We start from the raw sequence: 24,935 nt of genomic DNA, 5'->3' as shown, positions 1-24,935 counted from the left end.
CCAGAGAGAGGCTGGGTGGGATGAGACAGTTACACCTTCGAAGAGCACAAACTCCATCTAGTGGTAACTTCGATGGTGAAATTTTAGAAAACCAGCCGCTCTTAAAGCACAATCTCAGTTGCACTGTGAAATCTAGAAGTAAAGGTTTAAATTGATACAGTTATCTTTGGGAGAGTAAGAAAAAAAAACAGAGAAAACTGTATTATAAATCTTTCTACGACTTCTTCCTACTCATCAGTTGATGAGAGCCTTTCAGTAATAAACCCCTGACCTTTTTATCTTAAAGATTGTGAACTTGTTAAAAAAACCCACTTTAAATTAATACACATGGACATGTAACTTGTTTTATTTGTTTAATCTTTTTTTATTGCCGAGGAAAACAAGTAAAAAAGACATCTGAACGGATTAATTTGTTCCTGCTTCTTCTTAAGTGAAGCGTATGGACAAGATAAATGTACAAGTCCTTGAAACTGCTTTGGTGTACATCAGTTTAGAATCCATTACATAAACTTCTGTAGCATTAGTCTTAACAGTAATTCCCACTTTAAAGTAATATTTTTCCCTAATTTTTTTTCACATTTTAAAAAAAGAAACTGTCCTTACAGTAACAATTTCTATGACTGATCTCCCCTTAAAAATAATTAAAGCTTATTTAAAGTCATGAGGGCACTATTTACTTTATTTCTCCTTTTCCACTTCTTTACCGTTCACAACAGTATCCAAGTAGAATAGAAATCACATGTGCATTCAGGGAAACAAGAAAATATGCAAATATATAATGCACATTGGCAGAAAAAAAAAAAAAAAAAGCTCATGTAAGGTTCAATGCAGAACTCAAGAGCCGCCCAAAGGAAAATAACAGAAACAAAAGGATTTTAATTAACTCTGTCAAAGGATGACCCAGGCATCCAGGTTTTTAGTATGATGCCTCCTGTAGCACAGAGGAAGCCCCGTGAAAGAATCTGGGCACCTGCCATGCTTATTGGGACAAAGCGTTCAGCTGAATCAACTTCTAGAAAAACCAACTCCAGACACTTCTGACTACATTATACAAAATTTAAGCAACTCTGAAATTAGGAGAAACTGGTAATCCAAAGGCAAAATATGGCCAAAGGCATATTAAAATATGTTCCTATGTCAGTGAAATTAAATAACATTTTCCTAGGTTTTCTACAAAAATCATCTGTCCCTTGTAAAGTATTCTGAAAAGTACTCAGTTTAGAAATAGTTCTTTATTTTATATTTATGCTAGAGCTTGTGTACATTCATAAAAACTAAGCACATTTTAGTATGCTTAGTTTAGGGGCAAACACGGACCCTGGATCAGATTCATCGTGGCAAAGGGTTATATTCCTAACTTGTTGGACTAAATTTTCAGAAATCAAATTTTATTTAGAGGGAATGCTGGTAATTAGAGTAGTGAGTTTGTTACTTCTGCTTCTTGGACTAATTAAAAACCCAAACATTCTGCTCATCCATACCAGTAATGGGATTCAGTACTCCTGCTGCTCAGTCTCCATCTGAAGAAAAGCTAGGATGCCTGAGAGAAACCCCAATATTTAGCCCATAACGATCTCTTTTGTCATACCAATGTACTCCATAGTAACTCTGGTTACATTATGTTCCAGTAAGGAAAGCTTCACTAGAGACTCATTAAGTTATGGATGTTCAAAGAATACAGGATTGGAGTCCAACTGAAACAGCAGGGAGGCTGTCCCCTTTTTATTGGGCCCGATTCTGTGAGGAGAGAGTCCCATCAGCTTACGCCGATTTCAGCGGGACTGACGGTGTTCAGCATCTCTCAGAAACGAAAGGTTTCCCCAAGGCCCAGTTTGGCAGGACGCTTCCTTATACACTTACACTACTCTTCGGTACTCTTTCCAGTGGAACTGCTGCCGTACATGAAATTAGGCACATACTTAAGTAACTTTCTCAGTACTGGCCTCCACGTTAACTTGAAAGTTTCATTGCAATTTTTCAAAGTCAAAACAGAAAGACGGGTATGTATTCCTAAGTAACTGAGTACCCTCTTTAAAACGTGAACTTCAATATTCTTACCTAGTTTGTTAAACCAAATAGCGTCTTACATCAAATATTATAATTTTGGAAGAGTATCATACAGAAAGTGGTACTCTGTAGACTGAAACAGCATAAAATTATTTAGCAAAACCCACGAAATGCCTGTATTCCACTTTTCACATAAAAAAATATATTTTGTTTCACAACACTAACAGTTAAGGCCACAGAACTCCAGCAAGATGCTGACAAGCATATCAATTGCAACTATTAAAATTACCAATAAATATCAGGAAAATAGTCTGCATGTTTAAAACCACAGCAATCAAATCAATCAAAAAAGCAACCACGAACATCCCTGGTGAGTCATAACTGTTTTCAAGTAAAAATCGCACAATGTGCTTTAAGACTGTCACATTCTTACATACTATAACAGTGTTACAGTAATATACAAGTAGAAGATTTCATCCTTCTGTCCTGGTTAGTCACAGTTTCCCTGGAATTGTCCAACGTGTGATTCTGGTTTTCATCTTTACTGTCTTCACCAGATAAATCTTCCTTTTCTTTTTCTTGTTCACTCTGTAAGGGCTTTCCAGAACTATCTTCGTTTCCGCTACATACATTCTTCTGGCCTGTCAGTGGCTTTCGCTTAAACAGGGAAAACTGAAGTAAAAAATAGATAAATAATATGGTCAAAACAGTTAGTTGTGAAATCCAAGGTTAAAAAAACCCCACCACAAAGCCTTTTGTATATACCAAGGTCAATTTAGCTTGCAAATTTCTCCTTGGTAAAATAAACCATTTTTCAAAAGAAAATAACCATTTTAAACATGTTAATGAAGAACATTATTCTGCAATATTTTAAATGTGTCAAAATAGGACAAATGAATCAGAGAAGCTAAAATGATTGCATTTTGTCACCTTACGCACTGTACAGCTTGTACACAACACTGCAAGTGGCGCAGAATTATCTGTGCTTCTTTCAAGCAAGAGCCTGAGGCAAGGCCCAAAAATACAGGCTCAGATCTGCAAAGCCCCAGAGCAGTAAATGCTTAATATGCTTCGTTATAAACATGTGTGTAGTCCCATTACAGTTAATGACAATGTGCTTTTATGTCGGTGAGACTACACACGTGCTTGAAGTTAACTGGTGCTTAAGGTCTTTGTTCAACAGGAAACACAGCAGCCAGTCTCTGCAGAAGCCTTTGGGTCCTAAACCTGTAAGAAAGTCCACGTAAGGCACTCCTCAACGTGCAGATATATATATATATATATGGAAATATATATATAAATACACTCTTTAAATCAGTGCATGTTGGAAATAGATACGAGGTCAACTAGCTCAGCTGCTGCTTTCAGAGAGAAATATGGTGGGAAATATTTTCAGATAACTTCTCATAGGAGTCAAGTCCTAAGTTTTCACCTCACCAAAATCTGATGTGATTAACGACCTGTCTTTTATGGGCATGCTATACACGAACAGGTGATAACGGGCTTTATCTCATTTCTACTGACAAAAGGACTACGACTTATTTCAATAGAGCAGTTATTTGGACAATTTTAAGTTATTTTATCACAAAATAAAACAGAAGGAACAGGTTGCTCAGCAGTTTACTTGTTCGGGCAGATCAGGTAAATTGGGGCATTTGCTCCCGCTTGGTAACTGCCCACTGCTGCCTCGGTCACTGGTAAAACCAGAAGGAAAAATCAGGCCACGTACCTTTTTTCTCCCAGCGATTCCTCCAGTTGTTTGGTCATCAGTGTTCTCTGAGGAACCGTTCACAGTGTGATTGTCAGTGCTTTCTTTCTCTACAATAATATAAAGCTTTGTATTAACTTCCTTCTCATTCTTGCCAATTATTTTTGAAGTAAAAGTCACCAAATAAAACGTGGATCTTAAAAAAAGGCAATCAGAATATTCAGTTCAATTTGATGCCCAGCCTGACAAGACTGTTTTTATTTTTCAACCTCTCTACATAATGCCCTTATATTATTCTCCAGGTGCTTGATTCTCAAAAGCAGAACACTTACGGCAGTAACATTATATAAAATGTTTTGACTTGACACTCATAGTTTCCTCTTGCTGACAGAAGACAATGTCTTGCACGCTGATTTTGAAAGTATATTCTAATTTGGAAAAGCTGACTTTTAGGGCAGGACTTACAGTTCAGCATGAATTTTATTCCATAGAAACAATTCTGGGAAAGGAAAAACTTTCCATCTGAGTTGATGTTCTTGTGTTTAAATTTTCCTATACTCCCTGTGTGAACGATATAAATTTAGAACTTAATATCAAAACTTCCAGATCACTGTATGATGGAAAAATATTTAAGCATCTATTCTGGACAAGCTATTTCCATTTGTTATTTTCTTTCAAAGGAACAACTACAGATTATTTCAGAATTTCTAAAATAAAAGAAGTATTTTTGACTTGTCTTGCATGTAGGGCACCCAGCTTCACACTCCCCGGCTTTTCTAAAGGAATATACAGTTCACTCAAACTGTCATCAAAACTACAGGTAACATCTACACTTACGTCTTCAGCATCTCTAAACAGTGTTCAGTAATTACCACATTTCACCTAAAATAATCTGTGTGTGAATGTAATGAGGAAATGTCAGTTGACAGAGATGAGAAAGACTTTTGATAAGCTTCTCTCTTGAACTGAAGAAACACGGCACCTAAACAAGTTGCTTGAAAGACAATACAATTACCATTGCTTTGTCACCTCAGAACTAGAACTGGTCGTAGCAAGTAAGACACGGTCCTGCTAAGAAAAAGTCCTTCTCGTGGACTTCCTCCAAGACATAACTGGGAAACTTATTTTTTGCTGTCGAGTCATTAACAATTAGTAATGGGGTTTTGTCTTTCAAATTTCATCAGCTCTCAAGAACTGCTTTACCAACTGCTGACAATAATTGTATTGTTCAGTATTATTATAATAGAGATTGTTTAGAAAAGTTTTCTCTTTTGAAATGTTTTTTTTTTTTTTTTTAGAAAGTCTGTAATGGTCCAGTTCTTAGGAATTGTATTCTTACCCTGTTGAACGAGGGTCTCTTTCTGAGTAGTCTCTTCTGCCTATAGAGAGACAAAACAATGAAATCTCTGTGTTCAAACTTGTTAAAAAATAAAATTTCTAACCATTAACACCTATATATTTGTTCCTCCCTCTACCAAAACCACCCCAAACAACAACTTTCCATTTCCAAGCTACAAATATATTCAAACTAATCTAAGTTATAAAACCAAATTATTTCAGAGACCAATAACTTAATAGGAGTAAATGCTTTTACCTCTACAGTTTCCACACTGCTTTTCTCTCCCTCAGGAGTTTTACTATGTTTCTCTTTTTCACATTTTTCCTCTATTTCCTCCTCTTCCTCTGTTCCTTCCCCTCCTCCTCCTGCTGCTTCGGCTGCTTCTCCTTCTGCTTCTTCTTTTTCTTCTGCTTCTTCTTTTTCTTCTGCTTCTTCTTCTTCTTCTTCTTCTGTTTCTTCTTCTTCTTCTTCATCATCATCATCCTCATCCTCATCTGTCTCTTCATCTCCAAACAAGTTTTGATCCTTTGACAAAATGGTCAAAACATAATTTTGAAACTCATGCTGCACAATGATATCATGGTCCTCATCCTACACCAGCCAATCATACATCATAATTTGACTAAGAACACGAAAACTCAAAAGAAAATATTCCAAGGAGTAAGCAGAGTAAGGACAAAGACAGGGGCCCTCACTTGAAGTTTGCTAATTTTAACAGATTTTAAAAAAGCAGACCTCCGATGAACATGAGGAGCGCAGCTGACTTTTATGTTTTGGTAACATGTGTCTCCTTAATGGAAAAACAATGAAAACAAACTTGGCTTTGGAAACAAAATACTTATTTTAAATGTTTGAAATACGCAAAAGTAACACAAGCAGTAGTAATTCCAACACTGAAAAAAATCATTAAAATCTATTCCCCAAGAAAAATAATAAAACAATAAAATTGCAAATGATGTTTTTGTAAAAATGTGCAGAAAAAAGAACCAATGATATCTTTTTACTCCATTCAATCAGATTGCCACTGCTGTGCCATTTCTGTATTTATAACAGCATGAAATACAATATTTTAAACAGAAACATTCTCCCTCCCATTGCAGAAATATAAGGGCCTAAACCAAGTCCAAGATGGACTTCTGATGTCAAATCAAGTGAAACCTTATGAAATTCAACAAGGGCAAGTGTAGGGTACTGCACCTGGGGAGGAACAACCCCATGCATTGGTACAGGCTGGGGGCTGACCTCCTGGAGAGCAGCTCTGTGGAAAGGGACCTGGGAGTCCTGGTGGACAACAGGATGACCATGAGCCAGCAATGTGCCCTGGTGGCCAAGAAAGCCAATGGCATCCTGGGGTGCATAGTGTGGCCAGCAGGTCGAGGGAGGTCATTCTTCCCCTCTACTCTGCCCTGGTGAGGCCACATCTGGAGTACTGTGTCCAGTTCTGGGCTCCCCAGTTCAAGAAGGACAGGGAACTGCTGGAGAGGGTCCAGCAAAGGGCTACAAAGATGATCAGGGGATTGGAGCATCTTTCTTATGAGGAAAGGCTGAGGGACTTGGGTGTTTGTAATCTAGAGAAAAGAAGACTGAGGGGGGACCTTATTAATGCTTATAAACGCTTAAAGGGAGGGTGCCAGGGGGATGGGAACAGTCTTTTTTCAGTGGTGCCCAGTGACAGGACAAGAGGTAACGGGCACAAACTTGAACATAGGAAGTTCCATCTTAACATGAGGAGGAACTTCTTTCCTTTGAGGGTGGCAAAGCACTGGAACAGGCTGCCCAGAGAGGCTGTGGAGTCTCTCACTCTGGAGACATTCAAAACCCATCTGGATGCCGTCCTGTGCAACCTGCTGTGGGTGACCCTGCTCGGGCAGGGGGCTGGACTAGATGATCTCCAGAGGTCCCTTCCAACCCTGACCATTCGTGAACCCTTATCATTGCGTCAGAGTGCCCAGATATGCTATTACACTTCTGCATTTTGATGCTTTTCTTCTATGATTGATGGAAATACAGGTACTGAACCAGTATTTTATGTTAAAGAAACCTGAACAACAAAAGCCTTCTGTCCCACTGCAGCCTAGGTCATGATGGGAACTGGTGCGAACAATCTGTATGCTCTTTTGAAAGTGTGTTAGAGGAACGGGTCTTATCCTGAACACCTTCATATACTCAGGTGCAAATGCTGTCTCCTATCTTTTGTCACCATCTTCCTTACTCCCTCTTACTTTTTTGAATTTTTGCTTGTTGTCTCTGTATCGACTGTCTTTACGCTCATCAGAAGGTAACTTGCTAGTCAGGAGGAGGCCATTAGCTAATGTTTCTAGAGGCTGGACCACAAGGCTGCTTTGCCAAGAATATTAGAGGTATGAAAAAGCTTAATAGGTTAGTTGTTTCCTGGCCTATACTCTTCTGGATGAGTTAACTGCGTCACAAAGTATTTTTGGACCTTACTTAGAAGCTTTCACCCCTTTAAGCACAACTGCACACCTGGAATTAAGAATCACAATGATACCACAGATATTCAGCTTGTACCACTGTTAATGTTCTCTTTTGCCCTCTTGTCCCCAGCCTTGTCTGGTGCCCTTCGCAGCTTCAAAGACCAAATTTTTAAACTTAGGATAAAAAGCCTCACTGTGCATATACCAGCAGAATTAGCGGGAGTTCTCCACAGTGCCTAGTATCCGCACAGCACACACTATGTTCCGAGAACCGCTGTGAAATGGGCCAGCAGCAAAGACGAATTGCACGTGGAGTTCAGGATACACATTAACCCCATGCTGGGAAACTGAAGGTACGCAGGTAGTACCTTATATGGCCAGCTACATATTCCAGCTCTAGAAATGTTAAGAAATCAGCACATGCCATTGGCAGAAAGTCCCTTTTGTAGCATTGCACAACGGTGATCCAGTTGGATCCGGCATTTTGCAACAGATGAACACTTCAGCTCACACGACTGGGGAAAAGGACCTTCTCCTGACAGGTATCTTCCAGTATTTCCTTAACTGAGGCTCCTTCCCATCGCCTCTCCGCTCTGGCTCTGTAACTTTCAATTTCACTGTAAACAGTGAAAAAGGCAATCTGCTTTCAACTCCAGCAAAAGAAAACTTAAGTGCAATATATTTCGGTGAGATCACTTCTCCTCACACAGCAAGCAGACCGAGCAGCAACGCGGACACACACAATGCTGTTTAGGGTAGAGCACACCATTTCTTATTGCCGCCTGGTCGTGTGTCCCGGCACGCTGTTGTGCAGGTTCCCGGCAGCAGAGCACGAAAGATTCCCAGTGGTGATCCCACCGTCACGTCCTGGGGGTTCTGCACAGTGGAAAGGCATTCTGAGAACAAGCACAACCGCTGTAAGAATCCTGTCTCCTGGCATTTCCAACAGGTAGGAGGAAAATGACAGCAGGTTTCAGAAGGGTGGGATAATTTTTTTGAAATGTTCCTTATTATTTTTTTCTTTTAGTGAGAACATTGATTATGAAACTAAACATGACAAACTCTTTACAAACTCGACTCTTCTATAATAGATTCCAGCATCTATGATGGAATCTGATTAGCAAGAGCTAATAATTCTTCCACCTTTCTAGGAGCTGAGAAAAGGTTGCTTCTTACAGATCAGTATATCTGAGAATTAACGCACGTTAAAAACTGAAAATGTTGTCATCTAAATTCCTTTGGAAGTGGTGTTATTTATCATTGGTATAGTTTATCTGTAGACTTGAATGGTACCACTATAAGTACGCTCCAACACACTGTACAGAAGTGCACAGGACTTTGTCTTTGTAAAAAATGTAAAAAGACCTCCACTGGATAAAATACCGACACTCAGTCTTCCAGAGGAGCATCAGATTGACACGGAATTCTTTAGACATCTGTGAGAAAGCCAGAATTTTCTGGGTTTGGCTCCTTCAAAATTAAAGCAGTCTTCACAGATGTTTAGCATAGTCATGGCCTATGGGAGGGATTCAACCTAGCCGTTTTACACTGGAAGAAATTTAAGATTAGTAGGGCATATATGCACTATATAGCATGCATCTACAAAACACAGCAAAATGTGTAAAGACAGCTAAATGTAAAAGAAGAGTTTAGTCCAGCTTTCAACTTCTGAAAATGTTTATCCCACTTTATAAACACATGTAAATATCTCTAGCTCTGCTGACATGGAGATACTGGTCAAGCAGTTAACCACAAGAATACTGATACTCCAGATAGTGTGGGCAGTAAAGATAGTTAGGATTTAAGTTCTGAGGGGGGAACTTCTCCCAGTTACATAGTAAAGAGTCATGACATATTCACATGGAAATCAGTCCCAAAGTCAAACGGATATGAAAAAAGCTCTTCTTCCAATCCTCATCTTTTCGGCTACATAATCCAATCTCAGAAATGACCTATGCTTCTAGCCTCATCTCTAGGCACACTTGATCTCCAGCTTTCTATCCACCGACGACTGTTTTCCTCCTCATCTAAGTATTCAAAACATAATCTAAGAAATGCAAGGCTTACTTTCTTTCAAAACCATTTCTCCTGCACAGCTAATAAGGTGTCTAATGAGGAACGGCACTCTAACTCTCATTAAACTGGCAGCTAAATCCACTGAAAGTAACCAAGAAAACCAGAACTCGCTGTTTATAAATATTTCCTAGAAGCACAGTCTAGGGCTAAATTAAAAAAAGATACGAAGAACGCTTTTTTTTTTTTTTGTAAATTTGGTGAAAATCTCATGAGAACTAAATGCTCCAAATGGTTAGGAAAGTTGTCATAGAATAACACTAAAAAAGGCCTTTTTTTCGGCTTCTTTATAGAGCCAGCATTGATCAGTGGGACTTAGAATAGATTTATTCTAAGAATAAAACAACATTTTAACAACATACAAAATTACTGTCAGCATTCTAGAATTTACCTATCATGTGGTAAGCAGAATCAGGCGGACACATATTTAGCATACTTGAATAAAAAAGCAGAGCACGATCACTGTGGTATCATCCGTATCAACATATCTATAGTATTTCAGAAAATGTACACCAATATCCTACAGTAGCCTCATAGAACTTGCAAGACTTGTACCACTCCTATGCCTACAAAAAATCACTGCTCTTTTACAGCTGCATAACGGCTGAACTTCTACTGTACCGCTCCACAGGTTCTGCTTACAGTGAACTTAAGTATTGGGTTTGGATTCTATCATAAAGACAACGTTTCCTATTAGCCTAAACAAATACATCTAAACGCAGGAGCCTACAAAGGAGACAGAATCTAAGCTGCCATTGTAGTTAACAGAGATCTTTGGTGGAATTCCTTTGGTAAGTGTCACTCATCCTAGGAATCTGAGACATCCTTACATGCAGCTTATGGAGACCTGCATCATTCTGGACCCCAACTCACAGCCATGTAGGATACCCCACAACACCTAAAATCACACTGGATGTGCTTGTTTAGGCAACTGAGCCATACTCCTCGTCAAAAAAATCAGTGGAGCAGAGAGACACACATTGCACCCCAAAGAAGACACCTACGGTTGTTAAACTGAACAGCCTCCCGGACTGACCACATTTCCATTTACCATATTTGCAGGTTGGCACAGGTGTCTCTGGCTGTCACCTTATCTGTTCAACTTTTAAAAGAATCCATTTGGAATAGTAACTCTGATGGCACAGTTGTATCACTGTCACTTCCACTTGCCCATGTTTAGGCATGTTTTGGAGCGTTTTCACCAATGGTAGTGGGGAGATAAGAATGTCATACTACAGATACTCTTTTTACTGTAAAAGATTAATCATCTGGCCATTAAAAATCTCTGAAGAATGTGAGGCTACTAATTAAAGCAAATCTATATGTGTATTATATGCATATTATACAGATATATTATGCTATATTATACAAATATATCATATATATGTATAATCTCTTAATTATTCTCTTTCATTATGCTTTAGGAGGTTTGTTTTCTTATTCCACTTTAAATTCTCTATTCACAGAAAGATAATGCTGTAAGAATAACTTCAGCAGTTTCACCTCCAAAGTTGAGACACAGAGAAGCTGACTTGGCCAAGCTCACACGCAGAAAGTCAAAAGTGGTAAACAACATACAAGTAAAATATTTGAAATGGTTTTCATTTAAGCCCGAGGTTCCAGTTTCTTCAAGGTCAGAAAAGTAGTCAGTACTATGAAACAACCTTAAACATTGTGTACCTCTGGTATAATAAATCAGTACAGCGGAACATCAGTCTTGAAAAGATGACCTTGCATACTTCACAGACTTCGCAGATTTTGTGTAACTGTTTTGTTTGCTTAATTTTTTGCATGCCTTTACACTGGTTTTCCTGTAAACCTAGACCTTCATAACAAGACACTCTTGAGGATTAACTTGCTGTATCCAAGCTTTAGGGGACAAATGACCTTAGTCACTTACGGTTTTGGCAAAAGTTTTGCCTCAGGGAGTATAACTCAGTGGGTATAACTGTCTTCTGCGAAAATGGCTGCAGCTGGGTTTTCTTTGGCAGATTAATACAGAATAAAGGCATTTCTTTTCCGAACGCTCTATAAAAACGTGGCCTTGTGTCTACAGGAGAGAGGGGAAAAATTTTACTCTTTTCCATGCCATTATCTCACCTGGTGTCATGCTCTTGCTGAAAGACAGTCTCTCTGAAGACTGGAGACGTGGCTCGTGGTAGACCTTGATCAAAAGACAGCTGCAAATTAGGTTTCTCTATATTGCCTTAACTATTTCCTTGTGGATCCCTTATGCATCCTTTATGGAAACTGAGCCGTGGCAGATGGACTGTTCATCATTATCATTTCAGAAGGGAAGGCTTATGGCATCTTCCCAAACCTTCTCAAGAAGTCAAAATATTTTGTTTGCCACCACCATTTTATGTTTCTAGCAAAGAAAATCTCAAAATCACTGATGAGACAAATTTAGTTGGTGAAAACTCAGTGATGAAGAGAAATCTGTAATTACTATGTGTACCACTTGGAAATGGAGAGTTCTAGGAAGCTCTGGTTTACAGAAAAGATATTTCTGTTTCTAGTTGCCCTCGAAACTGTTAGAAATCCACAGAGAAGATGACTAAAGAGAGCAGAGAATGAGTTAGTCGGCTACTTGCTCTTCCTCGGTGGTGTTCTGCCAAACAGCCATAAACCAACAATTGCTTAGCAGAGTTTTTCATAATTTAAGTAACAGATTTCTCCCCTTACTTGTCCAGCCCATTACCTTTAGATGCCCGAAAGCATGCCATGGCTCTCCTACACACCTATACAACAACTGAGCGGAATACATACCTAGTAGGAGTTTCACTGTGAAGTAGAAGACTCTTAGTAAGTGGGTCTAAAGAGGTTGGTCAATGGGCATGCTGCTGCCATATGGGACTGAACAATACTCCCTGTATAGATCATCAGAAAAGACAACTGCAAAATACATTTCTACAGACCATCCTTTTTTGATGCAGGGCTGAAGAGGAATAGGTAGAGGAACCATATCCCCCACCAGCTATCATTTTGCTCTCCAAATTACTAGTGCACATCAATGTCACTCCTGAATCGTCCATGCTGGGAAAATGCAGTGTGTTAACATTTTTCTAAAAGAGCATTTAAAGCAACAACATTAACCATGATTTTACATGCAGATGAGAAAAAAAAAAAAAAAAAAAAAAAGCTCCGTTTACCCTTTGTGGGTTGGAGAGATATATGGATAGGTAGGCATGTAACATTTAGTTGATACTGATCTTGTCATGATGTTATCTGATGTGAAGTGACGAGAAATACTGCCTGACAAAATTCTTAGTAAAGCTAAGATGCATTCCTTATAGTTTCTTACTTAGCAATTACAGTGAAAGCTTAACATCTTAAAATCCACATAGTGCTAGCCATTTGTCATCGGGAATTTGAACTGGGCTTTCATTTTGTAGCTATTAATATAGAAAAGTTTTTAGCTCAGCTACTCTAAACCTTAGAGAAGTATCTTTCATTTTAATGATTACTAAAGAAAGAGCTGTCCAGTTTGATGACTGACAAAATTCCAAGACGTGAGTAGTCAAATGAGAGTTTTAACAGCTTATTCTTTCAATTACAAGCATTAAGGCAGTCAAGAAGCCGAACTAGACTCTCCTTATATATTGTGATGGAGACAAACAGAAGAGCTCAGCTGATTACACTTAAAAGAATTTTCAGTTAAAAGCTGAGCCTGTCATCATAACTTGTCTAAAAGTTAACATCTAGACTTTCACTAAGTTATATTCCTTTCCTAATTGTACAATTCTATGTCAAGAACACTTGATGTGGATTACCTGAGACTTATAAGAGTCCCTTAATGCTTCTGTCATCTAAGCATCCTGGAATACTAATGCAATGCTGAACTCGGAATTTCGGACACACTGTGCCGACAGTGAAACAATTGGAAATAATTTTTATGGCAGGCATGAGTTTCCACTGCTACACAACAAGCAAAAATTGAACTTAAAAGATAGTTATGCCTTCTTGTAAATACGATGGAAGAAAACGTTTTGAAGTAGCAGATGCCCACATAGTGATACACTGATTACCCTGAATATGTGATGACTCATTACCACAATAGTACTTGTGATGCTTCAATTGCATCCTCCAACAGGATGGTGTCACTCTGAGAAAAATGGAGTAAAATAGTGAATACATAGCTGTAAGTAACGTTGTTAGAAACTGATTGAGCAGACTCATTTTTCATTGTTCTCCGAAGTCTTCTTCTGCCAATATTTTGCTACACAATATATTTTCTTTACTAAAAGCCAAACACAAGGACCTAGAAGTTTCCACAGATCTGTGCACTTTTGTCACAAGCTGGCAGTGCACATACTTTACATTAAGAGAATTAATAATATTAATCAAGACTTTAGGTGTCATTCTGAGATAGTACACTGGCATTTATTACACAGTAGTAGACAGTCGTTTTTTTGATGGCATTATCTTTAAGATTGTTTCAGTTGGCTTTGGTGTAATTATTCTGTGGCTCGCCAGCTTGCTGCTGTGGGTGTACCTGGAGAAAGATATGTGTCTGCATTCCTGTTTGAGCAAAAATAATTACTTAACAGTGTATAAAAATCTAATGTAAAACTACATTCTAAAAAAGACAGTATTTGTCTTTTCAGGTTTGTTTTAGATTTTGACTATTCACTACAAAACCAACGTAGAGTCCTCCAAAGGATCCTCTTTCTCCAGCAATTCAGAACAAATTTTTATTATTTATTCCCCAAGACAAATCAACATCTGAAAATAGCTCAGATGTACTACATCTTTCATATGCAAAACTGTTACCTTCTCAAAAAAGTTTGCTTTCTTTGGAGTACAAATAAATAATATCAATTTTCAGGGTGAAAAGGAAAAAAAGAACCCTCTATAGAACTAGAAAGAATTTTTAAGGTGTTTTGTGAAGAATCATAAAACAAATTGGAAACTGTTTACATAAAGTATAATCTCTTATGAGCTATTTTACATAGTAACGTAAATACCCTTTAATATTCAGTCACTTGGAAATAGCATACCAAAATAACTCCTGGGTACTTAAGCAAAACAGATGAAATATAATGAGCAACTCCAAATTAGAATATGTTCATGTTATCTCAAAAAACTTAGTGTGCCTCTGGAAGATATTATGCTGCATAAAATGAATTCTTAATGCTAACAGACACAGAGAAAATCTAACTTGGGAATATTAGCCCACACTTGGATGCGGTTTGTGCATTTTTTCCGAATTCTTATAGAAAAAAGTTTTAGCGTCTGGAGTTTGTCATGCAGCTCCCACGTATTTGCAAGTGAATGAGGACAGTCACTACTTTCTGCTCTTATTGTGCCACCCAGCTTAGAGTACTCTCCCAAATCCTGTGCTGCTTGTTGAAATCCTGCCTTAAGCACGCTGATTATTATTCAGTGCTGAGATAAAAATACGGGCAAAGACCAATTTTCACCAATAACACCACAGCACGCAGGACGGTTCTTCAAGGTTCTCTGTTCTCCGTACATTCCTGAAAGGGATGCCCCAGGAGTTACTGCTGCAACCTCCACGGCCTGCAAGACTGGGTCTCTCGGGGGAGATCCCCCATTTCAAAATACTCTGAGATAAAAGTGGCAATTTCTGTACAACCATCGCTAATCTTTAAACCCATTCTCATCTTGTACGCCTAGATTTTTCAAGGCACACCCAACTTAGTAACAGAAGTCCCACCAGCTTCCCCATGCCATTGTTCTCCACGTCCCGCTGGCACTTGTGAAAGTTCTACCCCAGCTGTCGGAAGGCCGCCTTTAAAGCACGGCTTAATCTCTTTCTGTACGCTTGGTACAGGACACATTCAAGTTTGCTTTCTTCTTTTTCTCCTCAGACATGACAATGAAGGGTCTAGTAAAAGAGATTACATTTTGCAGCAGTTCTGTTGCTGTGTTTCTAATTACGAGAGTCGCTTTGTGCCTTGGCTAGATGCTGGACAGAATGACAGTAAGTATTTTAAACTTCCTGTAAGAAAACCAGTCTCTGCCAGGGCGGCTCACAATCCCGAACTCGTATTAGGTTGGTCATTACTGTTGACTTTCCAGTTGAACAGCACAGGCTCTTTTATTACCATTGGCACACAGGGAGTGGGAAACTTTACTCTTCAATACTACTGTGATCTACATCATTACAGGTATGGGTGCAGATAAAGGCTTTGTTTAATATAAAATTCTGCTTACAGCTACCTTTGTTTAGCTCTCTCTCACACTCTCAGTATGAAACCACAAATACTTTACATTTCGCACATACCACAAATGCAACTCTGCGTGAAAGGTGGGGTGCTTATGACAAATAATAAAGCTCTAAACCCACAATGTTGAACCGGGGACATTCCAGCGGACTGCCCTGCAGCCCACCTCAACAGAAAAAAAATCAGAAAAACTGATTTTTCAATGCTGGGACATTTATGAAAGCCAGAATGGTAAATATCTTCACACTTGACATTTCAGGGCACTGATTATAAGTATTTTCATAACTAAGTATGTTTTTTTGAGATAATGGTATTAATATTTGTTTAAATTATTATAGCATGAGGTTGCCAAGCAAAGAAGCAACAGGCACTAACACACACAAATCCTTAAAAAGGACAGTGATTAAGTGTACTTGCTTTTTCTTTTGGCAATAGAAAAATAAAGCCTCTGTAGCTCTCAGCAGTGCAATAGTCTGAGGCCAAAGCTCTCTCTCCCAAATCCTTTCAATATGCAAAAGCTAACCTCTCCTCTCTCCATTAAAACGTATGAAAAAGTGTATGAAAATATTACAACTCAGTGAGTGACTTCAGATCATGAACATACACAGAACTTCACTGAGGACAAAACTATAGGTTTGCCATCTGTGCAAGCAAAATATTTCCTCAGTGCCTCATAGAACGCCACAGTACTAAACGCTGCCATTTATTTGAATTGTACATTTAGAAATTAGTTGACAACTCGCCCTTTTATATTTACTTTGCCCTTTTTTGCCTTTTCACAGATCCGACAACGTGCTTTTGTCTGAAGATCCTGTTACTTCTGAGCTTCATTCTGCTTCCCATAATATTCATTATAAAGTTAAAGACAACACACAGAAGTTCGGTTCAATTAATAAAAACAAAAGACTCTTTGATATTCTGTGAGGTAAGATCTAGAAGGTAGTGGCATCTTTGGAGAAAGTAAACTAATGTTTATCTAAAAAGGTGGCTAAAGCTAAGAAAAGCTAGGGGAAAAAGCTAAAAGCAATGGAAACAAAACCTAAATGTCCTTTTCTGTATGATTCCTAAAGGCCTCATTCTAAAGAAAAAATATGTACCTATCCAGATAAGACACGGGAACAAAAAATAGTGAATGAAAACCAGACATTTTCTGTAGTTTGGAGAAAGACATTTTTGGTTTTCGGCATCAATTATGCAGAGAGAACTACTATCTGAATATAAACAGTTTGATAATTTCAGATAGAATGGAAAAATTTACCTGCTGAAATTTTGCAGGCATGAGAGTTGTGCTACAGCATACTCAAAAGTAATCGAGAGAACCCTCATCTCTAACAGGAGCCGTGTGGCGAGAGCAGACTTGCACTCTGCCCCCTGAAAACGGGATATGTGCTTGCAATGCATGCTGGCTATAAAAGGCAGTAGTGCGTATGTCATTCTGTGAACACGCACGTGAGAGCGTGCAGCGGGGTTAAAACTTCTGAGAGTCGCTGCAGAAGGGTGCTTAGAAATTTGCAGGTGCTTATTAACATTTCATGGATGTCTGGTGGTAGCGTTAACTGCTGTATCGCTGCTCTTGATCTTGAATGTGTAGCTGGTTGATTGCTGGTTAACCGTTATAAATAAATCAATAAACCGCTTAGATCTTCATTTGATTTAAACCGCATAGATCAACAGGTTTTCCATGTGACAATCATGAGGGAATAAATCATGAAGAGGAAATAAATGCTCTTCCTTCTAATACAAGAATACAGAGACATCAAATGGAGGTACCAAAAGACAGATTGAAGGAAAAAAAAAGGAGATACTTCTTCAAACAACGTGTAAAGTTGTTTGCTGCATGTTTGCTCTGTTCTTGTATTTTTTGCCAGGCATTCACCAGTAGCCACTGGTAGAAAAAGATATTGGACTAGACAAAATTTTGGTCTGAGCAGTTGTCTGTTGTTTTTTCTCTATCCATTGCGGGATTTTTTTCCTCTACTAAAAACTAGTCGAGGAGTACTTCTGCCATATTGCTTGAGTACTGCACATAAATCTGCGTATCCCATAAAAAATACCAAGGACATACTGAATTTCCACAAAACCGCAAGTACCAAACTTTATAAACCAGTATGAGTCAAACTAAATAAAATTCCACTCTTTACACTAATGGAGTTCTAAAGTCCCCCCAAAGCCCAGAAACACTGGCACAGTGTACGATTTATGTAACGATTCCGTGGAAAACCCTTAGAAGTGCTGGAGTAATGCTCTGCTTTTCCCCTACCACAGGAATGACTCACAAAACAATATAAAATCAGTTCTCAATTCAATGAATTTTCATCCAGACAAAACAAAGAAGAGGAGATGCCCATAACTTGGCTTCCTTAACTCTCCTGGGAAGTTTAACGCTATCAACGCATGTCAAGAGAGGAACAACAAATGGTCCCCATTTGCCTACGGATTTAGATTAAAATCTACAGCCAAACAGTAAACGAAAACCCGTTCCTACGTGGAATTGGAAATCACTTGCTTCAAAGTGCTCTCACTTTTCTCCCCCTCTCTCTAGCAAATATTTTTTCATAAGAAATAACAGATTTTTTTCACAGCACAGTTTTCTTCCAAAGCTGAATTTTAGAATCACAAATAAGTAGATGTCATATTCAAGAAACACAGATTTAGCCCTATAAAAATACTTTCCAATTTTACTCTAAGTTTAATCACAGTAACATCCCAGTCTTTCCTAAGAAAGATAAAATAACACAGCTTAGCTCCACTTAGTTTCAAACGCAAATATCTTCACAGCAGTTCAGTGACAATGCAGCACTTCTGCGAAATAACCGAGAACTTCGTTGTTAGAGAGAACTGTTTTCTGGGGAAGTGCATTTAACTGCTAAAATTTTCCACTCTATCTGAACATGAGCATACTTACCTTTTTCCAAAGACTTACACGTGCTGGTGTCAAGACAATGTACTCCAGAAAATCCCAAAGCTTGAAACAAATTTCACAGGGACAAAATACAGTCACTGGACTAACTTTTTGTTATAGTTAGGGCATATGGCATGTGACTGAAAGTGATCCTACCTTCAAATGCAGTATACGGAAGGGGTGACTGAGGTAAGAAGGATTGAACAGGACTAGAATCTACTGGCAAACTATTAATCTACCACAGCCTTTTTAGAAAATGAATTCTGGAGACATTGTGTCAAAGAGAGTTTAATGCCAGTATCTTACAAAACAACATTAAAAATGTTTCATAATCTCAACACAAGTATTGATTTTATTAACATTTTTATTGAATGACATTTATTAATTTTGATTCCTTTCTTGTCCTGTCCTCATTTTCAAATAGGATTTAAATGACTATTTTTCTAGAGACTGTTTACAAAAATTTCTCAGACCACCCACAGTATTTAAGTAATAATGCTGCATGACAAGTCTCTATCCCTTCTTTTGCCTGTTTGACCACTAATAGCTGAAACAGAATTGCAGTATCTTACCAAGTCACAAAAATAATTTGCAAGATTTGTTTTTGTCTTTTAAGAAAACTCCAGCAGTATTAACATACTTTGTCTTTTCCAAAAAGAATTCACACTTTCATGCCATGTTCTCTACTGTTCCGTCTGGCTTCTTGGTTTGTTATGTCATCCTCTTTTTGGAGATCAAAAATGTGATTTTTAGGAGGGAAAAACACAAATCTCCTCCTCCGATGAGGAGAAGCTGAGCCTCTGATCCTGAACGCATATATACACTTCACACTGCAACAAAGTATATTCCCCTCCTTCAGGACCTTAGAATTAGACGACTTATGTAATTCAGTCTTTTGTAGGCAGATATTGAATCTTTTGTTTACTGCACAGTATACACAAGTAAATAATGTTTTACAGGCGTGTATTTTCAAATTCTTAATTACGTCTAATCACCAAATGTGATAGTCAAAAACTATCCCAGATGCATTCTAACTCTCATGTAATCTAGACCAGATTCTGAGACTTGTATTTGTCTTTTTGCACATAATTGTGTGCTGACACCAAAATAAGAAGTCAACTTTAAGGCCTTCAAAAAAGCCCAGGCTTGTATTGGCATTTTACCTCCCATCTATCAACCAATGTAAATTTGGCAACTTGTCCTTTCTTTAATTTACGCTGCGTACTCAAACATTTTACCAATATATGAACAGAAGGGAAGTAGGGGGAATGAATACTGAGTGATACCAAAACTTAAAAATATGTATCTTTGATGATTTACTGACACCCCTTTAGTATAAGGCACATTAACAAGTAAGCCACCCTGCAACTAAATCTAACGCATTACCTTAAGAGATCCGATGCAAAGGAAACGAAGATTACACTGTTACAATGTATAATTCATGTTATCAGTATGACATTATAATTTAATTGAGGCACACACATTTTGCCTCCTCAGCAATTTTTTAAAATATAAGTGTCATACATTATAAAGATGCTTGTGTAAATGACTGCATCAATGATTTATATGATTTCTCTCATAAAAGCTTTCCAAATCTAAACATTTCCTTCAGTCCTTTTCAAGAAATTGGCACTTAAAGTATATGCATAATAATATATTTTGATTACACTTAAAAAAAAATTAAGTAATAAAAATCAATCTGCTGTAGTTCCAAAGTTTCCTGAATAGGCTTAAAATGCATCTCCAGTAGTCTATGCTACTTTAGTGTTAAATAATGAGGTAGCACATTGTTCCAAAATTGTTCTGAATTATGTAAACCATTTGCTACATGCTGTTTGGACTTCACTTTCTGTTTAGAGCTGTTTGGTAAAGCAGTATTTTCTGCCTTCCCTGGCTTCCTGGTTTTGCTTTTCTTTTGTGGAAGCTTATTACTATCATTTTTTCTTTTACCTTTTGCTTTTTCCTCTTCCTCTCTTTCTTCCTCCTCCTTTCCCTTATCCTCTTCTTCCCCCTCTCCTTCTTCCCCTTCTTGTTCCTCTTCTCCCTCTTCCCCTTCTTCTCCCTTTTCCCCTTCTTCTTTGTCCCCTCCCTCTTCCTCTTCTCCCTCTTCCTCCTCTCCCTCTTCTTCCTCCACTCCCTCTTCTCTCTCTCCTTCAGCTCCCTTTTCTCCCTCTTCTTCCTCTCCTTCTCCCTCATCTTCTTCCACCCCTTCTCCCTCTTCTTCCTCCCCTTCTCCCTCATCTTCTTCCACCCCTTCTCCCTCATCCTCTTCCACCCCTTCTCCCTCTTCTTCCTCCCCTTCTCCCTCATCTTCCACCCCTTCTCCCTCATCCTCTTCCACCCCTTCTCCCTCATCCTCTTCCAGCCCTTCTCCCTCTTCTTCCTCCCCTTCTCCCTCATCTTCTTCCACCCCTTCTCCCTCATCTTCTTCCACCCCTTCTCCCTCATCTTCTTCCACCCCTTCTCCCTCATCTTCTTCCCCTTCTCCCTCATCTTCTTCCCCTTCTCCCTCATCTTCTTCCCCTTCTCCCTCTTCTTCCTCCCCTTCTCCCTCATCTTCTTCCACCCCCTCTCCTTCTTCTTCATCTCCTCTTTCCTCTTCTTCATTATCCCACTCCTCTTCCTCCTTGTTTTCATCTTCTTCTTCCTCCTCCCCTTTTGCTTCTGCTCCTTCCTCTTCCTCCTCCTCATCTTCTCTTTCCTCTTCCACTTCATCCTCCTGCTCTTCTCCTTCTTCTTCCAGTCCATCCGCCCCCACCTCCTTAGTCCTCCTATTTGCATCTTCCTCTTCCCGTTCTTTGGATTCCTCTTCTTCTTCCCACCCTGCCAATGATCCTTCTAAGTCCTCCTCTTCACCTTCTTTGTCTTTCTCATTCTCCCTTTCTTTGTTTTCTTCTTCATTTTCCTTTTCATCTTCTCCTTCCTCTTCTGCCTCCACCTCTTTTTCTTCCTCCTGCTCTCTATCTTCACCTCCTTCCTCACTCTCATCTCTTCCCTCACTTTTAACCTGTTCCTCCCTTTCTTTTTCAGTGTCTTCCTCTTTTGCATACTCCTCCTCCTCCATATCCTCCTCTTCTCCCTCTCTCAGCATTTCTTCTTCCTCCATCAACCTGCCTTCCTCAAGTCCTTGCTCTTTGCCATTTTCCTGATTCATCTCTTCAGTCTCTTCTGCACCCTCAATCTCACTGTCTGTTTCAGCCTGTGATTTCTCTCCTTCATTTTCTTCCTCATCTTTTTCCTCTTCATCTCTTTCTACTGAAACTTCATCTTTTTTAACCTCACTCTCTTCTTCTTCCTCCTCTAGTTCACCTTCATTATCAAATGTTTTATCTAGTTTTTCTTTTTCACTTTCACTCTTTTCACTGCCTTCACTCTCCTGCTCTTGACTAGATTCCTCCTCATTCTTAATTTCTAACTGCCTGTCTTCATCAGATTTAGCTTCAGAGTTTGTTTCTTCCTCATTCAGACTTTTTATATCAGTCTCTTCTACATATTCTTTCTCATTGTTTGCAGCTTGCACCTCCTCAATCTCACTGTCGTCTTTTTCTAAGTCTGAATCTTTCACATTTTCTACTGTTTTCATTGCCTTCTGGATCTCTCTGTCTCCATAGGAGTCCTCTTCTTTTTCCCTACCCTTATGTACGTATTTTGCAAGATCTTTACTACTTTCCTCAGATGAAGACGGTGACATAGATACAGCTATTTGTTTTAAAAATTGATCCTTTCTTTTAAAACCCCTCTGCTCTTCACTATTTTCTTCTCCTCTGATGGATATGATTTCACATTTATCAGATTTTTCAACATCCTTGATTTTGTTTTGACTATCTACTGCTTCTTGGCTTCCTTGCTTTTTAATATGATTGTATTTTTGTACAATTAATGATTCAGTCTGAGGCCGATCCCTGGATGCAGAAGGAAGTACATCTATTTTAAGGGATTGTTTAGATTTAACAGCTTTTGAGGTTTTATTGGAAGAATTTGTTTTTTCAGTCAGAATTTGTTTTTCAGTGGGACGACTGTAAGTTACTTCCTCTTTGACAAATTCAGGATTTTCCACATATTCTTTTTTCCTTTTCACTAATCTGCATTTGTCCCTCGTAATTTGTTGAACACCACTTTTCAAAGTACTAACACTTTGTGCATGCTCAGATTTACTTTTCATTGTATTTTTTTTGGCCACAGGCTTCCCTACAGAGGCACTACATTTTTCTAAATCTTGTCCCGGAGATTCTGAAAGTGAAGACTGCTTTTGTAAAGAGCCAGAGTCTAATTTTGAGCCCTCCTTCATGAAATGAGAATCCTTGTTTTTCACCCCACCCTTACCATCTCTTTTCAGTTTCACATTTTTATTGTTCTTCTATTCCACATGAGAAGCAGAAAATTAAAAAGAAAGAAGGAAAGCATTAAGGACAAATGACAGCAAAAGAAAAAGGTTACAAAAATATCTGAACAAGAAAGGAAACAATTTGTATGAGTGGACTAAAAGATAGCATAAAAGGTAGAGTCTTCCGCATGAAATGAATTTACAAGTGCACATATTAGAAGAATGTAACATTCTGTTGATGATAAACATACTACTACTCCTGTTTAACTCTCCAAGCACTCAAAGTGGATGCAAGAAGTAGTGTGCAGCCAGTATCACGTCCCATAAGCTAGAGCACATACAATGTGTAAGGCTGTGCAAACAGAAGGAAAAAAACTACAGTTCTCTCACACCTTCCTCCATGTTTCCCCTTGGGAAATCTTCTGATGCACTCACTGTTAAGCTTTTCCTAATAAGTCTGAAAATCTGTTGTCTTTCTCCTTTAAATTTGACACTTATTTAACAAATTCTGCAGAATAATTTTTTCAATATAAAAAACAATTACAATGAAATATACTGAAATGCTGAAATGCTGGGATCACTTTAGGAGTAAAATAGAAAGATAATACAAAAGTATTTTAATTCATAATTAAAACCAGTATTATTGCTCTTTTAAATATACTCCACGGTGAATTTCTGTAAATAAAATCTTTACTTACATTGTGTCCCAAAAGTCAATTAAAATATTTTAATATCAACAAAGCAGTAGACATGTATGTTATCAGCACAAGTTACAAAGTGTTTATGATAGTCTTTTGTTCCTTAAACTGGTGAAGTATTATATGCTCTCATCTCAAACTGTGCTGGATATGAGGAGTTCTATGTGCGTGCACAAATTCTCTCTGACTTCTGTCAGCTTCTTATAATTTTACCTTGTGGATATTCAGAAAATTAACAAGAGGAGGCCTGTATAATTTGCCTAGATTTTTTAAAACTCAAAGTAAAACAATAAAGCACAAGGATAATACAAGCATTTTAGATTTTTTAAACATCAACATAAGTATACATATATATAATTAGTAACAGTACCTTTTGTTTTTGGAGTGGTGATAATTTTAAGGACTGGTCACTGGGATTCAGTTTCATTGCATGTGTCTGCAAAGAATAAGATCTCCATTAAAAAAATAAATATATCTAATAGGGAAAGCAGCATCGAAGCCCAGTTTTACTAAAAAGAGCTATTATAAGTTATATGGACATTTTAATACTATTGCATAGTCAGGCTGGGACATATCTGTATAATCACTCAGCTCATCTATTTCATTTCCACTCCCTCATTTACTCCTTATAAAGAGAGAGAGGGGTAACCAGCTTAGATGTCAACATGTAAACTGTCTGTACAGACTGAAAGCTACATGCCCTCCCTTACAGCCTGCCAGCACATTTTAGATCCACCTCCCACTCACTGTGAAGTTGTGGCTACAAATACAACACCTTACTCCCTTATCATCACAACCTTCAACTTAACATCCAGTTTCATACCACAGTCTTGAAAGAACACGTTCAAAGAAACATTACACAGCAGAAATTTTCATTGGAATCTAATGTCTCTCTTTTATATTTATCTCTTCTATATAAAGCAAAAAAAGAAAAGGCAAGGCAATGTAGAATACTACTAGGTGGGCAAGTATAGTGAGTTATTGGTCATCCCTTCCCATATACTCCAAATGACAAGAAAATGTTCTCTGCTGCTGTTTGTTAACTGCTTCTGGTTTAACCACCATATTGTTAACAATATGTTAACAGACAGTTCTAGTCTCCAGCTCCCAAGAATTTGTATCACCATTATGATATTAAAGGTTTTTCCTCCTCTTGTCGCACTTGTCCGTAAGATGTATGTTGTTTAGAAAAATTGAATCAAGTATGCTGTAACAGATTATTTTCTTTCATTCAAGAAGAGCAATCATTTTTCTTTGT

At 38.2% G+C, this 24,935-nt stretch overlaps 2 protein-coding genes across 2 annotated transcripts in view; both read right to left on the bottom strand.

The window, feature by feature from the left end:
- Positions 1-1,860: 1,860 nt before the first annotated feature.
- Positions 1,861-7,916, bottom strand: LOC309677753 (uncharacterized protein; the record flags this gene model as incomplete). The annotated part of the gene is made up of 6 exons (XM_082490633.1): positions 1,861-2,679; positions 3,737-3,825; positions 5,055-5,094; positions 5,310-5,645; positions 7,277-7,394; positions 7,858-7,916. The coding sequence occupies 6 exons, from the start codon at positions 7,914-7,916 to the stop codon at positions 2,455-2,457; spliced, it is 867 nt and encodes a 288-aa protein (XP_082346759.1). The 3' UTR covers positions 1,861-2,454.
- A 12,142-nt stretch (positions 7,917-20,058) lies between these two features.
- The window catches only part of RPGR (retinitis pigmentosa GTPase regulator), a 43,486-nt gene continuing 38,609 nt past the window's right edge, over positions 20,059-24,935 (bottom strand). The window contains exons 13-15 of the mRNA XM_082482042.1: positions 24,048-24,113; positions 21,222-23,012; positions 20,059-21,083 (exon numbers count right to left, since the gene is read on the bottom strand). Of these exons, the coding sequence (XP_082338168.1) occupies positions 20,412-21,083; positions 21,222-23,012; positions 24,048-24,113 (2,529 nt within the window). The 3' untranslated portion in view covers positions 20,059-20,411. The remainder of the gene's footprint in view (positions 21,084-21,221; positions 23,013-24,047; positions 24,114-24,935) is intronic.

This window comes from Vanellus vanellus (assembly GCF_965231255.1).
Source record: "Vanellus vanellus genome assembly, chromosome: 1".
Lineage (NCBI taxonomy): Eukaryota > Metazoa > Chordata > Aves > Charadriiformes > Charadriidae > Vanellus > Vanellus vanellus.
The sequence above is the reverse complement of the archived record's forward strand: the minus strand, read 5'-3'. Positions and strand labels throughout refer to the sequence as shown.